The following is a 17,544-nucleotide window of genomic DNA, read 5'->3' as shown; positions in this document are numbered from 1 at the left end:
ATTTCTCATTTTTTTATTTCTTTACTACAGAAAGGATGTTTAAGAGGTGATGAACTGATGATTCGAATTGAGAATGGGCAGTAAAAACGTAGTCGAAAGAAGGTGAAGTTGCAAAAAAAAAAAACCCGTTAAGACCTTAAAAAAAAGCTAAAAAAGGACAAATAAGCCAAAAAACACCGAAAAAGGCAAAAAAAGGACAAATAAAACCCACCTTTTTCTAGCCTACAATGACCCAAAATGAACATATATTATGTTGGGCCTCGTCTTCGGACACTAGGAAAAAAAAAGGATTTTTCCCCAACTTCCGAGTCCTAGTGATGATACTAATAGTTTGGTTTCAAAATCATTGAATTATCACTCATTCAAGACATGTTATTAGATCACAGACATTTAAAAACAATAATTATACACTTTCAAAATTGATTCTCCTATTGAGTCAATTTATAAATAACAAACACATAAAATATAGCTAAATATTCTTCATAATATAAGTATCACAATAGTTCAGTGATTGTACTGATGTTTGAAAACAAACAAGTTTACATTTGTGAAATATTGGTGTTACAAATGTTCCCATAATATTGTGATGTGGAAATAAAATGATGCCTACCAGGGATGGAAAATTACATTTCTTACCAAGGATGGCTGGATCTAATGAGGGGCAAATCTCAGAGATGTTGACATACCTGATGTAAAGTTACACCTAAGCCGCGCGTCAGGCTAAGTTTGCAGCAGGTTTTATGTATCAATCCGCGCGAGAACTGAGCACAGAATCTTCCGTGCCAATCTTGCCTCAACCGCCGAGCTGCTTACATCGCAGACACTGAGAAAATCCACAGTATTGCCAACCGCACAACACATCAAAACCCGCATGCATGTCAAGCGGAATATATTTGTTTCTTTTTGTCTCCTGAAACATAACATTTTAGAAGTACTTTGGGCGCATAAATTATTTAAAAAATGTGTCATTACTTAATATAAATGCGAAATATCTTCGAAACATGAGAGCATGTGCATGGACGTCCGCAGGATTTTTTCCAGGGAGGGGCAAGGAAGATATTTTTTCCCAGGGGGGCAAACAAGTCACATTTCCCCCCAAAAGAGTGTAGTTCCCTAAAAAACATTGCTTAAATTTGAATTTATGGTGTTAATGCAATAATTAACACATATTATTGTGGCTAAAATGAAATTATATGTGTGAAATACATAATTTTTGGTTGACTTTCATTTTCCAGGGGTTGCACGGCCCCCTTGCCCCCCCCCCCCCCCCTTCCGGACGCCCATGAGCATGTGTGTATATTTCGAGCACGCAAAAATAAAAATAAACAAAGATATAAGTAAACAACGACAGGCCCTCTTGAATTTAATGACAAATAATTGTTTTTGGTTTATAAAAAAATACATTTATGAAAACCTTTGTTACTGTAAGACACACGCACTTCAAGTTATACCAGCAAAAAAAAAAAGCATGATTTGTTATTGGGGATATATGCAATCAGGTGCATTGTCTGCTGCTATTACTCTGGTTTCAATTTATGAATCACTTCACTAAACCAGGATTCAAATCTTGGTCTGTCCATTTCTTGCTAATCATCCATCCCTTTCTTTGCACAGAACAGTAAATATGCGCCTTCAACAAAGACGTGATTGCCGCCAGTGGGTGAAACAATAAGCCTCCCCCTTCCCCTCTCCCTTTCTCGTTGGTTTCTTCAGTACTGGCGGTGGTTTTGCACGGTGTTATATAAAAAAATCAATGTACGCCCCCGCCCCTCCCCTCACCGAGTTAAAGCACGTCTGGTCCAAATAATAAACATGTTTCTTCTCATGGGGATATCTTTTAATACCGGGGACATTCTTTTGTCATCAAACAACAAACAATCATTTCCTCTTCCTAAACTCAAACCGCAAATCATTCAACACCCGGGATACAATTCATGCGCACATTGACGGCAAATCACCTCACGCCCTGTTTTACTTTGCTCTTGTTTCCGTAAGGAGGATTATGCATTTTAAACAACTTGCTTGATTTGAAGAGCTTTTCCCTTCGGATGAAGCCCACAATAACACTCGCTGAACAGGAGACCTTGATTCAGCCATTCTCGCCACTGTATAGCACGATTATTAATCACAATAAACATAGGGTTAAAATAGTGGGATGTGCAACACTGGTATCACGGATTCCACGCGCTCTGCAACATATTCAGTCTTGCTCGACTCGCACTTGGGCTTCAGCGATTCCCCAACACAATACAAACTCCAGTTGGCGAATCTGCAGATCCAAGTTCGTCTGCACAGTGATTGCATCCGATCAAGTCCATACCTGCTAATGGATGTATTATTTTGTCTGTATTTTACAAATTAAATAACTGTTTTCTTGCAAGTATGCAGTTGTGTCAGAATAGAACCCGTCTCAGTGGAACTATATTCTGCGCTCACGTTTGGATCTACATATACGAAAACCTGCTGCAAGGTTAACCTGACGCTTGGCTTAGTTGAATATATTATCATTTAATAACTTGTGGACTTTTTGCGTGCAATTTTCTCAGTACTTGGGAAAAGTTATGAATCTTTTACTCAAATTAGATACAGAGTGCACAATCTGTGTTGTACTCAGCACAAAATGGTGATAAACTCTCAATGCCAATTTTGGCAAAAATAACACCAATTTAATATATTAAATGATAATATAATATTAAAAAAATTAGGCCCCTTAATCACAGCACTCATGTTCTGACAATTAACCTAACAAAGTTGAAACATTGCTACTCAACCCTTTTGGTTCCCTTGTGTACAATTGTACACATTAACTTTTTTAACGTATAAAGTAATGTTTTCAGAGTATATGCTCCATCCGGTACCATTGTCTACTTTTGCACATTATTATTTTCAAATAAGTGCTACCCAATGCCATCAGTTAGAACTTGAGAGTATTACAAGCAGCCAGAGCAGCACACACACACACACCCGTCAACAAGTGCAGCTTAGTGCATCTTATATTTATGGATTTTAGTTCGAAATCGCTAAATATTCTGGTTCGTTTCCATGTTGTGTGTGTAATGCAAGTCTAAGAATATTGTTAGAATAACTGTATATGTTTCCATAATTGATAGTACAGACAGAATTTATTGTTGAATTATGATATATACAATTGTACACATTTGTACTCAAGAGCTGGTGAATGAAGCATACTCAGCCCTCTACTGCATTGCATGTTCCATGTATAAGTACTTGCCACAAGCAGCTCGTTTTGTTCATTATGAACAATTTTGTTGTTTGCAATCATTTTTTTTTTTTTTTGGTTATATTGTGGTAAATGTGTCACATTGTTATTAGAGTTCATTGAGAATTACAGTAAGAAAAATATGTGCAGTTTATGAAAAGAATATATGTAATTAAGACGAGAATATTTGTAATTATAAGTTGAAAACCTACATCACAATTACTGTAATTACATTTCTTACGCTTTATTGTAATTGTACATTTCAATAGCTAGTCAGAAAGATAATAATGTAACTTGTACAGGTTACAATTGAGAAAACGACAGTGCAATATAGTATGTAATTATATTTTTTTGATTTAGTGTGAAATTTAGAGCCCAGAGAGAGCTCATACGCGAAAAAATAATTAAATATTAAAAAAATAAAAACAGAATTGATAAATGATGGTAATTCTAAAAAAACACTATACATTACATGCAATACATTATAAAAAACAAAAGTTGTATAAAAAAATTAAAGTCTGTATTATCTTTGCCCTCTGGTCATTTTGTGTACAATTGTACAAATCATCCAGTTGCCATGATAACAATGAAAATATTCAAGGAACATGATACACCATTGCATATACACCATTTATACACAAAAATAATTTTTGAAGGATAAACCTTAATTCAGGACCAAAAGGGTTAAAACAATCTTATTTGTATTAGATATGAATTACAGTGACAATGACGAAGTACACCATTTTGAAGAAGTACCAATTAATAATGTAATTGCGAGAGATGCAATCTTCCCAGCACAGTTATCCATCATGGAGACCATTTTGTTTGCAAATTCGTACATGGACCTGTAAATGGTCTTTTCTAGCAAACAACTTGCCACAAGTTCCACATGCAAATGGTTTCAACCCGCTGTGATTCCTTTTGTGCCTTATCAGGTGATCGTGCCTGTGGAATACGAAGCCACAAATTTCACATTCAAATCTGGTGTGTGTCTTTCTGGTGTGTGTCTTTCTGTGTCTTACCAATTTGCCATGAGTGACAAATTCCTGGCCACAAGTACTGCAGCTATACGGAATTCGCTCCATGTGAACTCTTCTGTGGTGAAAATATAAGTCTTTCTCCCATGTGAATGAAGTCTCACATTCTTCACAAAAATATGCCTTTTCACATTGCTTTACTTGAGAAACAACATAATTCCCTTCTTCCTTAAAAGTTCTCTTCATTGCACTGAAAAAGGAAAAAGATGCAAATTTTATAATTTTTGTACTTTTAATTTAAGACCATATACACTCTGCTGAGAAAAGGAAGAGAATTTACTTTCTTTAGCATGAGAAATACAAAACACAATGGAAAATTCATTATACATTTTTTTAAGGAGATTGAAGTTACATAACTATAGCACAGGCAAATATAAAATCCTGAATTTTTGTTTTATTTGGATCTTATTCATTAATTCTTAATTGGCAATTAAAATGCAAAATGATTAATTACATGCAGAAAATCTTCCAACTGAAGCTTGCAAGCAAAAGCTGTTCAATCCTTTGTTAATAAAAGCTATCCCAATACCTTAATAAAATCTATTTAGTTCTGAACATGATGAAACACAAAATCTAGTTCTGTAGGCAACATATTTTAAGGCTGGTACTTCCACTATAATTTTAATATGATGGATTTGTAATTTATATTATTATTTATTTATATAGCAGGAGCACACAAGTGCCTGTGTCCTAGTCTGACGAATGCCTTTACAATGGCCATGGTGTATCAACAAGTAGTCTATGGTGTAAGGATTCTGGCCATACAAATTTGCGACAAATATGTGCCCAGTTTTTTAACAGCCTACCAGAGCTTATTTTATGTCACTTTTCAACTTCTAAGGTTAATCACAATAATGAGGATGGGTGACTGATGAACTGATAAAATGGATGAAGGAACCAGCACAATAATAATCTATGCATCAACCAGAGTGTTTGAACCTGGAATTCATAGTACATGATGCTGACTACTACATCATGGAGGTTAGTGGAGCTTACTTTCTGAACACCCCTCGTAACAATCGATCAATTAGTGGTGTAGCAAATGGCAGCACTGTCCTTCCTGCAGAAAAATTAATTCAATCAAAATTGCATTCATTTTACCTCATGTCCAAAGATCCACTTCCTCGAGATCCCACAAAAATACTTTTGTCAGCTACATTGACAGGCTTAACATCCGACACTTCTGAGTCGATGAAAAGCACATCACATTCTATTTCTTCATTAGCTTCGCCTAGTTCAGTAATTTCAACTTTAATACTGACTAAAGGGTTTTTTATAGTTATCTCTCCATAGTTCTGAGGCATATTTTCCTTAACTTCACTAACATCCTGTGGCTCTGATGCATCACTTCGGGAACAATTATTTTCATTGTGTTCCAACTCTAATGACTTTGAGATGTATGAGCCTCTGTCAACACTAAAATTGGAATTCAAAATCAGTAATGACATTCAAAATTCATACAAAAACTAAAAGCATTAAAAATAAAGTTCCAAGATAAAAAGGTAAGACAATTAAGGTTACAAGCTAAAAATAAAGAGTCACTGTCACTAACATTCAGATAGATAACGGTCTTGTTAGTGAAGAATTCTGCAAAATATCAAATTTGTGTACCGAAAGTACAAGCAATACTTTCTACTGTATTTTTAGTGTTATCAACAGGGTAGAGATTTTTGCCTGTTGGCTTCTTTGATCCCTTTATATCAAAATGGTCTTTGATGCTTTAAATTTGTTTCATGTTATTTTAAGCCTTACAATGAATTTTTATAGTGTCTACACATGCAATTTTCAAACTCTTATATACACTATAAAAATTCACAGTATGGCTCAAAATAACATGAAACAAATTTAAAGTATAAAAAGGCTGTTTCAATACCCTTGCTAATTTTCTTTTTGTATATTTTTGCTTACTTTCACTACTTTGGTTTTCTACAGAACACTGTAGATAATAATTATTTCATTGATGAAATGAAAATTAATTTTTATCAGATTTCAGAATCACGAAGGGTGTCCGATCTTCTGACATATACTTGGAAGCCAACCAAAATCAATATTTTTTTCACCCAGTTTGTACAAACCTTGCTTCTTCTGTTATGCATGTGAAAGGAACAAAGGTTCCTTTTAAAATCCCACAGTCTCTAACTTGCAAAACATAAGAATCCTGATACTGTTACTCTTCTCGGTTCCCAGATACTTGAACACTCTAACAAGTTAAAGTAGTTCAGACAAACATTAATAAACCAGTGCACCATTGGAACTGAACCATACCGATCTACCAGAGTTCTATTCAAAAATATTCATAAGCTGTCATTTACAGTGCCTTCATTTGGATATTGTGCCATTTGAACGAGGCCTGTGTAGTGGCTGGAACCATGCTGTTTGCCTTTTCTAGTGGTCTGGGGAAGGTGGACTGCATGTGTCACATGTTCATGATTATTGCCATCAATTCTTAATTTACCCAGTACAGTGTGGTATTGGGATGGCACATGGTATTTCAGAAACATGTCATTTTTTGTTAACATTGAGGATCGTACATACATGTGTACAGCATCAACAGTGAATGTTATGTTCAAAATTCAAGTACTTGGAGCACCCCTTGAAGCCCACATATTTTTAACAACCTTCCCCTCTTTCCATTTTTCACTATGTGCACTAAAAACAGAGTTCCTCTATGAGACAGGACCTTTGAATAACCTGTATATATAGTTATAAGATAAATTTTAAACAAGTGCCTTCCCCGTGGCATAGCGGTAACATCGTCGCCTTCTAATCAAGGAGTCCCAGGTTCGATACCCAGTAGAAGCTCATAGTGGTTCGGATCCCACTTTAAACTGCAGGTCCAGTATCAAGTAGCCTTACTGTGTATAAAGTGGACTTAAAACAAAAACTCAAAAATTTAAATGAAGTAACAAAGTAGTGACAGGATCTAAATTAATTTTTTAGGCACTTATTTAATGAAAAAATGGGCATTGTAGGCTATTAACAGGTATTGTGAAAACATACTAGTTATTTAACAGCATTTAATATGGAATTTTCATTTACTATAAATAAAACTGCAGATTACGGTCATAACCCATAAGACATTACAAAATGCTAAAAACTTATAGTTTCTATGCTGAGGAGAGTCCAGACCATGCATGGTTTCAATGCTGAGGAGAGTCCAGACTATCTTTTTCTGTGTTTGATGGCTTCAACCAAAATTCCACCTGCTCTTAATGCACAAACCCATCTACAACAAAACTCTTTGCCTCATCACTCTGTTCGAGTTCTGTACTTAACCTTCTTTATCTCATTGTTCTGTTGAATAACTTACAGAATGTTACTGTGTTGTATATTGAATACAATTATTACTTCATACAGAAACCATTATATTTATACCAGAATAATATGGAAAAAATTATGCATGAGCTTTACATATTTAACTTCACAATGAAGTATTGTTTCTTTAGTTGATATTATCAGGGGTGTGCGACGCATGCCACCGCACAGGGCCACGCGCTTTGAGGGGTCTCGCGCTTCCAATTCAGTTATTTACTATTTTTTTGTGTAAGCACGATTGCACTCGAATAGAGGGAAGAAAAAACATAATTGTAGTGAAAAGAAAAATTGCGTCATAACAAAGTTGTATTTCTGGTAACGGACAATTTTGTCCCCTCTTGTGAAGCCACCAGTGAAAATTTGCCGACATGGATCAACGAACCATTTGGGACTCCAATTTTCCCTGATTTCCTGCCTAATGTTCGACCTAGGACAGGCATCATAAAATGGTTATTTGTCTGGAAACTGAGGCCCAACAAATTTGAGGGTGTGCCGCTCCGCGAAAGGACAAAAACAAGAGTCGGCATCAAAGCCTTGAAGGCTGGGCTCTATTACAACCGCAGTGGCAAGATGAAACCATCTACAGAGTGCCTAATAAATACTCCATTATTGCAAAGCAAGTAACACTATTGTTTTCCAGAATAATGGGTAGGGGTGCGGATTTGTAGTCAGCAAAAACCTCTGAATCAAATAGGCAAATAGGCACCCAAAGGATAAAAATGCATTTCTCTGTTTTATTCTAGTGTTTTCACTGCAGCGATTGTATGTTTACAGGTGAAAAAGTGACATATAAGGTACAAAGAAGCTGCAATCATTGACACTAAATCTTTATCTTACTTTACATCACATGTTTGCTTCTTTAAACTAATTGCAAGAAGAGGAATGAATTATTAAAGTATCGTGGTACTTACCCTTCTTCACTACACTGTTTCTGTATGCAATGTCCCTCGGAATTTGTGCATGGTTTTGGAATGCTTGGAATAGCCTTCACACATGCATTTTCTTCATGAGAATCTTCACATCGTGTATCACATGCATTGCCATGTACAATTCCCTCATTCTGTTCAGAAAAACAAAATAAAAAATACATCTCTTATGTTGTTACAGTTTAGTTTTATGTAGAATTTTCTGCCTATTACAAAGGGTCTTAAAATTAAATTTTTGCAAAGGCCTTGGAGGAGTCCAGAAACTACTTGTTAAGAAAAGAATCAAACCCTGATCAGAGAAGATAACCTGTAATATGCTTAAACAATGAATTTTTCACCTCCGAAAAGAAAATCTTTCACCAAGCAGACGGCCTAGCCATGGGGAACCCGCTTTTTCCATGGCTTGCTAATTTAGTAATGGAAACATATGAAAATGAAATCAGGATGAAACACACTCTTTCCCCAGATTATTTCACATAGATATGTGGATGATTTCGTCATTATATATAGGGACAAACAAAAGTTTGCAGAATATGTTAAGATTGATTTTGTGTTTTAAGTCCACTTTATGCACAGTAAGGCTAATCGGGACTAGACCTACAGTTTAAAGTGGGATCCGAACCACTTTGTACCTCCACCGGGTATCGAACCCGGGACCCCTTGATTACAAGGCGAGGACGCTACCACTGCGCCATCGGGGAGGCCTGCAGAATATGTTAAGAGTGCAAACAAAGTATGTAATTCCATTAAAGTTACAGTAGAGAAAAAAAGTAAAGGAACTTTAAATTTTATTGATGTTACTACATTCAGAGAAAACAACAGATTTGCTATTAAAATTTACTGTAAACATACTTCAGGAACCAGATTCATACATAAAATTCGCAACCACCCACCTACACAAAAAGCTAACATTTGAAACAACTTCGTCTGAAGAGCCTGGCACTTAAGTTCCCGCAACGAAGTGTTGCAAGAGGAACTGGAAACACCAAGCCAACAGGCCATCCTTGATGGTTATAGTCCCGACATCACAGACCACAATCTACATAAGTAAAACATAAAGAAAAATATAGGAAATAATAATTCCAATTGCTACTCCAAAAATATGAAGGTGGTTGACAATGAATAGGTATCCCATGTGTACCAGGCCTATCCACTAAACTCAGACATGTCCTGGAAAAACGTAGGTGCAAAGTGGCTTATAAATCTGGAAAGACTACAGGACAAAATTTTGGGTTTCAAAATTTATTACAAAGATCCTCTAATGAACTCTGGTTTTGATTCATTGATTTGTTGTTTTAGCTCCACTTTATGCACAGGAAGGCTAATCGGGACTGGAACTACAGTTTAAAGTGTGATCCGAACCACTGTGCCATGTACCTCCACCAGGTATCGAACCCGTGATCCCTTGATTACAAGGCGACGATGTTACCACTACACCATCGGGAGGCTCTAATGAACTCTGGTGTGTGTATATAGAATTAAATGTGAATGTGACAGAAAATATATAGGTCAATGCACAAGACCAATCAAGGACAGATTTAGACCACTTAGGAGGAAAGAAAGTTGTTCCAGGTTGTCCAAATACATCAATCAACCACCAATTGCCTTCATATTGTGTTTCCTTTCGTTCCAAAAACTACATGCAAAGGAAAAATAGAATGGTATACATATGATTACAAACTTAAATACTCTCAATGGCAACTTATGTGTGAATCTTTACTCATCTGGATACAACACCATCAAATTGAAAAACCCAACCTCTTCACACACTGAATAATCATTCACTTTTCACCCCCAATTTCTTTTCTTTTTAGTTTCATAAGTTAAATAATGTACATTCTCCATTAGTGCCCGAAGTGAGGGAGAGAAGCATGGGGAATATTATCATCCCAGTTACAATTTCTTCATAAAGCATCCCCCACCTAGGATCATTTGCATATAAGGAAATAGTCAAAGGCATTTGAAATATAACAATTCTAATATTAAAAAATGATACATAATAATAATAATAATAATAATAAAATTAGCCTTTATTGAGCAGGTATATATGGGTCTCGGAGATTGTTATTACAACAAACCTTTGTCAGTGTTGGAATACAAAAAAATGAAGAAAAAACAAAGAAATAAATAGCAGATACAAACTCACATAATAAAATTCAATTTACCTTCAAAAGTTGATTAGCAAGCTGGTTCTTCTTAGAAGACAAGCAACCATTCAGATATCTATTTGACTCTTGGCACATAGTCCTAAATTCATCCAAGATTTCTAGCTTTGCTACACAGGAATGACATACAAGTTTGGGTAGAGCATCATCTTCACTCACCTACATAAAAAGCACACATGTTATTAAAATGTTTTTATTACATATAACTAGAGTTGGAAGTGGTCAGGAAAAACATGGCATTTTTGGGGGGGAAACTTTTTTTTCTGTGGCATTTTTGGTTGGACTTTTTTTCGGCTATTCCCCCCTAAAGTGTTCCACATCAATGAAAATACATCACTTGGCTGCATTTTTCTTATTCTACAGCTTTCATTTATCTCTTTACTGTAAAAAGACACTGGTACCGAAAATGGTGGATATGTGTCTCCTGGCTGCTACATCATGTAAAATTATTAACCATTATGAACCTCTAACCTCTTAACTAACACAACAAGTGAAATAGGTTAGCCGCAATTGGTAAAAAGCCAAAAATTCCTGTTTTCTTTCCAAAAAAGCTAGCTTTTTATTGGAAAACAACCATCCATTCAGAAATTCCAGCTTTTTCGCACATCTACATATAGGCCTAACACAAATTTATACGTATCTTCAAGGAAGTAAGTAATATGTAACCAGTGATATGCACTGAGGAGTAGCTAGTCTAGCAGAGAGAGATAAATCAATCTCACATCTCGAATTATATTCAAATCACAATATTTATTGTCTTGTTAAAGCCACAGTTCATATGCAACACTTTCTTTTCCACGCGCTTCTCGTCCATCGGTGCGATCCGCATGCAAAGCTGGCTGGATACCCTAGCTCGCTCTTCCTCAGCCTCTAACAGTCATAAATACGGACATCACGCTGCAACGCCAAGGGTCCCGAGTTCAAATCCCGCTGGGGCTTGGTTGTTTGTAAATGTCCATTCATCATTTCACCACACATCCCCAACTTCGCAAATTAGCCAAGAGGCACAAAACGCGAAGTAAAATAAACTAAATCAATCAATCATAAATACAGATGTATTTATTTGAGCAAGAGAACGCATGTTCATATTGTTGTGGGTTTGGTTTATTTTACTTCGCTTTTCTGCCACATTTGGTTATCGCGAAAATGAGGATGAGTGATGATATGATGAAATTGATGAAGGGACCTCATATGAACAATTCAGGCCAGGATTCGAACCCTTGATGAGTGCGCATTCTTGTCCTATGTGTTGTACTCAGCAGTGAATAATGAAATAATTTGGAATGAAAAATGTATCTCAGAACTCAAAAAGCCAAATGATTATTATTGAAGAAACTACAAAAAATTGTGTTTTGTTTCTCTGCATAAAGTGTACTTAAAACACCAAATCAACCAACCGTGGGGGAGTGGTTATCACAGCGTGCTACGACACCAGGAGTTCCGGGTAAGAAACCCCAACCTGGGCATGGATGTTCTTTGTGTTTGTCCCTTCATTAATTTTATCATATCATCTCTGCAATTAACCAAATGTGACAAAAAAGTGACCCTAGACCCTAAGTAACAAAAATGAAATCAAATAATTGATTGATAAAATTGATGAAGGGACACACAAAGAATACCCATGACCAAGCCGAGATTCGAACCCAGGATCTCTGGTTTAGTAGTCAAATCAAATTGTTTTTTTTTATTTTCGAATGTGGGTGGAAGTTACGTGTGCTTTTTTTAGTACTCATTCATCATTTTGCAATCTTTTCCTGTTATTGACATTCTTCTTTTTAAGGAATACTGGTCCCTAAAGGGGGGAGGGGTGTGACCCACACCAACCCCCTACCCCCCTTGAGCACACCACTGACTGCTACCCCAAGTGTTGAAGTCACCGCACGTCACTGTATGTAACACATAAACTATAAATATGTCAAGAATATTCTATGAATTCTGGTTTGCCCCAAGGAACAAATCTCAGGCCTCTTTCATTTACATTGCTCACAAATGATTTGCCATCTTAATTCCTTATGTATGCTGAAGATGTAAAAGTAAAAAGGTAGAAGGTTTGGTTCCTCATTTGTAAAGTATCTGTCCTGGCAGTTTCAGCCTACAACCATCCGTTTCATTTTCATATATCACTGCATTGGTAAGATAGACTAAAGAACATTTTTACATGGAGATAATGACTATGTTTACTTAAGTTTCAATTTTACTGCATCTTTCACTTCACGATCCATATTAGAGGGCTCACTACCACAGACAAATTGTGGCTGGTTGCACACAGACTATGGGTTTCAAGCGTATATTCCTTGTTTGGGAGTTATTTGCTCAAGCCAAGAACCTCTTTATTCCGTATGGTATCTGGTGTCGAAGGTTCAGTCCCGATTAGCCTTTCTGTGCAAAGTGGACTTAAAACAACAAATGAATCAATTTACTACCAATAATTTATGTTCTAGTATATTCTACAATGTATTTATGTAATTTTTGAACAAGTCATTGTTTTCATATGGTGAACAACGAGTGGAAGATCCCGATTCATTAATTTGATTATTTAATTGATTACTTGTATTATCGGTTGTATATGTATGCTTATAATATGCTAATTGTATTGTTGTGTATAAACCCAAATGTGTACACATGTGTGTGTATGTGTTTATCTGGGCAACAATTGTGAATGTTTAATGATTTTTGCAACTTTTAAAGGACTATTAAGAAGTGCTTTAGAACGCTGGAAACAATTGTGGAAGTAAGTTTGAAGCTTGGAGAAACTAATTATTAGTTAAAAACTTGGCAAAACTATCATATGCGGGAAATTGCTCTAACTCGTTCATTCTCTACTTTTTTTACATTCGTACTTACCTATTCTGCATCGCAAAACATCGTTTAACAAGGGATTTCGCTTTTTTTTTAACAAAATTAGTATATATTGGCAACATATCAAGTAATTATTGTTTGTTATTTTCTCGCTTCCTGAACATGCAAAATGGATGGCAAATCTTGACTAGCGTTGTGTTTCAAATGGCAAAGCAGTGTTTCAACCTTCTTAACAGAAAAATTCCCGCATAGCTCCAAAAACCATTCGGGATAGTATGACCATCCACGAATAGCCCCAAAAACCATTCCCGGAAAAAATATTCTTGCATAGCCCCAAAAGCCATTCACGCATAGCCCCAAAAACCATTCTGGATTGTATAAACATCCACAAATAGCCCCAAAAACCATTCACAATAGCCCCACGCACCATCATGGTAAGGTTAGGTTAGGTTGCTTTAGGTTGGGCAATATAGTGAAAAGACTGTGCGTGTGGAAATACTTGCCGGGGATTATGTCATCAGATGCTCGCAACATCCGATTCAAGTACATGGATAGAAATGCCAGCAACAGCTTTCATGCATCGGATGGACATTATTACAGAAAAAGACATGATTTAGCGGCCAAATACATTGAAAAATGCGAGAAAACACTTCTACGACCTTCTGGAATTACACAGAAACTCAATTCTGTAAGCACTTTCTCCTGTAAATTTGAAGAAATCCATTTCGCGATTATGTCATTTTTACCAAAAACTTCACTAAGTACCACAGAAATTATGATTTGAAAAGTAGTTTGCGTGAGCATCCGCACCTTCTAGTGAGCAGTCATTCTTGGTTTCCAATTACCCTACCTCAGACTTCTCAAGGCTCGAAGTGGATTTAGTGGTTGAGAATATATCTTACGTAATCACGAATTGGAAGCATTTAGAAAGGTTATTTTAATGCTAAAAGCCTTAAACCAATCAACCTAACGTAACAACAAAGCATTTAGGGATGTATTATTAATGTTAAGACCCTTAAACTTGACCCACCTAACCTAAGAATGAAAGCATGAATGGCTGCTTATATATGAGTGTATGAAAGGAAAAGGCACAAGTTCCTTTTGTTTTATTGCAATTTCATCATGCTACGAATGCAACTTTTATATGGTTCGATTTCGATATACGTCTGTTAACACATGCTGCAGAGTTTTAGTGATTACTTAAGATTTTGTTCAATATATGCTTTCGTGGTTAGGTTAGGCAGGACAGGTTTGGTTCCCATAGCATTAAAATAAAGTCCATAAATGCATTCTACTAAGGTTTCGATTTACTTCCACATACATTCCCACACTTCTACGATATTTACTGTCGCTTGTCGATGTAGAATATCTTGCCCATGAGAAATGCGCATGCTTGCGTAAGGTAATTTTCGAGTTGTTTTTTTCAACATAAATAACTTTCTTTCGAATCTAAACAGTGCCCATTACTTTAAGGAAGGTTCAAATTTCGTATGACAAGGATTTCCAAAATTCTACGATAGCTAATTAGTCTTTGTGCTAGGAGAAATCATAAAACAATCGGAACTGTTACTGTCTAACCTAACTACGAAAGCATATATTGAATAAAATCTTAAGTAATCGCTAAAACTCCGCAGTATGTGTTAAGAGAATTGGTAAATTTTCAGTAACCACCAAACGTCTCTAATTCCCGTATTTTTGTATTTTTCACATTAATACTTACGTATTCTGCATTCCTAAGGATTCTTCAAGGTGGCGTTTCGTTTTTTCAACGCAAATAATGTCAATTTTAGAAATATCGAGTATTTTTATATTGTTCGCTTTCGCATGCGTTACATGCGATATGGCGGAGAAATCTTGACTAGCGTTGTCCATGATCAGTGGTTATGCAATGTTGCAACCTTCTTCATAGAAAAATACCTACTTTGGTGTTACTGATTTTGTATTTCTTTCCAGATTCGAAAAACGCACGAACCATGCTCGGATAACTCCATGAACGATTGATAAATAGCCTCACGAACCATGCATGGAAAGGTTACGTTAGGTTGTGTTAGGTTAGGCAAACATAGTTAAATTTGTTTTTTTAAAATTAGAAAAATATTTTTTTTCGGGTTCGAAAACCCCATGAACCATGCACGGAAAGCCCCACGAGCCATTCATGGTACTACTTTACTATACCGGAGACACCTATCAATGATTTATTTCGCAATTCTTTACATTGCTAACGTACTATTTTGAATTGCGGAACATTTCTTTAGGTGAAATAATGAATTTCTAACAAAAATAATGTCTATTCCTTACATTAACAAGTACTTACTGTTGTTCGTTATTTCTCACAAACCATCCACGGGTAGCCCCAAAAACCATTGACGTTAGCCCAAAAATTCACGATAGCCCCTCGAACCATCACGGGGACGAGGTATACCTACTAGGTTAGGTTAGGCCTGTTAGGTTAGGTTTCATTAGCACTCCTTTCATTCAATTTAGATATACGGACATCGGCTTGTAGCAGCAGCAATAGCACGTTGGAAATAGATTTTCGTAGAAAACCACATGCATTTGCATTAAAATGGATCAAAACTACATTCCCGAACATCAACAATGCTACAGAAAATTATTTGCGTAAGTACTTTGGTAAAAATTTATTATCCTTCGGACACCTCTATTTTTTTTTCGTTTCGTCAATTTTTGACATTCGTACTTACGTATCTGCTTCGCGGAACATTCCTGAAGGTGTAGAACATCTAGAAATTGCAATATAAGCGAAAATAAGGCGTTAGTTTTCGGAATGGAAACTGTCGATTTTTTTTTTTTTGTTTCACAATAAAAGATATATATTCCTGATACTACCACGACACCAAATTTTAACTATGTTTGCCTAACATAACCACGCGCCAATGGTTCGTGGGGCTAGCGTCAATGGTTCGCAATTATTTCCAATTTATAGATTCTGATACTAACACGACACCAAAGGTGTACGCGCCAAACGCTATTCTCCGTCGGAGAATTAATTTTCAACGAACAACATGAATTTCAGCTATGAAACATTCCCACATCACACAAAACACCTTCCCGATGTTTGACAATGCTACAGGAACTTATTACGGAAAGTAGTTTCTTCTGCAAAAATAAATAAATGTGTCCGAAGGATAGTAAAGTAGTAGCATTCCTAGCATGATTAAATTACAATAAAACAAACGGAACTTGGGCCTACTTCTACATTAATTCCCAATAGTCTACGATACTTACAATCGCTTGTCAACGGAAAATACATCGTCCATGGGAAGCGTGCAAGATATTTTTTTTCCCCAATATAAATAACTTTCTTTCGAAATCCAAATACTGCTCGCTACTTTAAGGAAGGTTCACATTTCGTGACAATGGTTGCTAAAATTCTACGATCATTAGTCGTCCTGCTAGGAAAATTTGAAAAAAAATCATAAAACAATCGGAACGGTTACCGTAATTGTTCAAACCATATTTACACATGAATATGAGAAATAAACAAAGTATCTTACTTTTAGCTTGGAACCGTTACCCTAACTGTTCACACCATATTTACTCATGCATATGATAAATAAACAAACTGTCTTACTTTTAGATTAAGACACTGGAAAATCTTGTTGTAAATATCAAGTTTAATACCATGTTCATTAAATATATTTAACTTTAGCCCTGTCTTTAGCAGACACAACCGACATAAATTTTCAAAATCTCGCCCAAAACTTGTAGTCGTAGGCATTTTCTAAATTTCTTATCTCTTTCCAGATTCTTCTGTTTTCTTTAGGTTGTTAGGTTTTAGGGTTTTAGGTTAGGCATCTGAATCCACTTCGTCCAACATTTGCATAGCTGTTGGAAGGGAACGCTACGACCAAAGAGAATAAGTGTATACTTTTTGGCTACGACTAGCTAACAACTCCCTCCTCAGCCAAGCGTAACTCCTGATTAAAAATGTTCGGGATCCATTTCGAGAAATTCCAAAATCATCGTGTTCAATTCACGATATATTCTGCACTATGAAATCAAAATATCATGAAAATGGGTTTTCCGACTAGAGAGAAAAAGGCATTTGTTTTGCATCCCGA

At 36.0% G+C, this 17,544-nt stretch overlaps 1 protein-coding gene across 3 annotated transcripts; it reads right to left on the bottom strand.

Annotated features, from left to right (window-relative positions):
- Positions 1–3,323: 3,323 nt before the first annotated feature.
- LOC146002247 (uncharacterized) lies at positions 3,324–17,282 on the bottom strand. 3 transcript variants are annotated; one of them, XM_083139966.1, is made up of 5 exons: positions 17,055–17,282; positions 10,664–10,822; positions 8,484–8,632; positions 5,359–5,673; positions 3,324–4,447 (listed from the first exon to the last, which is right to left on the bottom strand). In XM_083139966.1, exons 1-5 carry the CDS (start codon positions 17,199–17,201, stop codon positions 4,021–4,023), a joined length of 1,197 nt encoding a protein of 398 aa, XP_082996092.1. In that variant the 5' UTR covers positions 17,202–17,282; the 3' UTR covers positions 3,324–4,020. The 3 variants fall into 3 exon arrangements, with proteins under 3 accessions (XP_082996092.1, XP_082996097.1, XP_082996101.1); XM_083139971.1 differs by lacking the exon at positions 17,055–17,282 and adding an exon at positions 16,978–17,021; XM_083139975.1 differs by lacking the exon at positions 17,055–17,282 and adding an exon at positions 13,508–13,535.
- Between the last annotated feature and the right edge of the window lie 262 nt (positions 17,283–17,544).

The sequence above is a fragment of the Lepisma saccharinum genome, chromosome 1 (genome assembly GCF_977018435.1).
Source record: "Lepisma saccharinum chromosome 1, izLepSacc3.1, whole genome shotgun sequence".
Taxonomy (NCBI): Eukaryota; Metazoa; Arthropoda; class Insecta; order Zygentoma; family Lepismatidae; genus Lepisma; species Lepisma saccharinum.
Note: the sequence above shows the minus strand (reverse complement) of the source record. Positions and strands in the feature narration are given on the sequence as shown.

Coding starts and splice junctions, on each gene's coding strand:
- LOC146002247 (XM_083139966.1), bottom strand. CDS start 17,201: ATGCCTACGACTACAAGTTTTGGGCGAGATTTTGAAAATTTATGTCGG. Junction 8,633..10,663: donor TTGCTAATCAACTTTTGAAG/GTAAATTGAATT, acceptor TTTTCTGAACAG/AATGAGGGAATTGTACATGG. Junction 4,448..5,358: donor AGTGGATCTTTGGACATGAG/GTAAAATGAATG, acceptor TTCCTTTTTCAG/TGCAATGAAGAGAACTTTTA.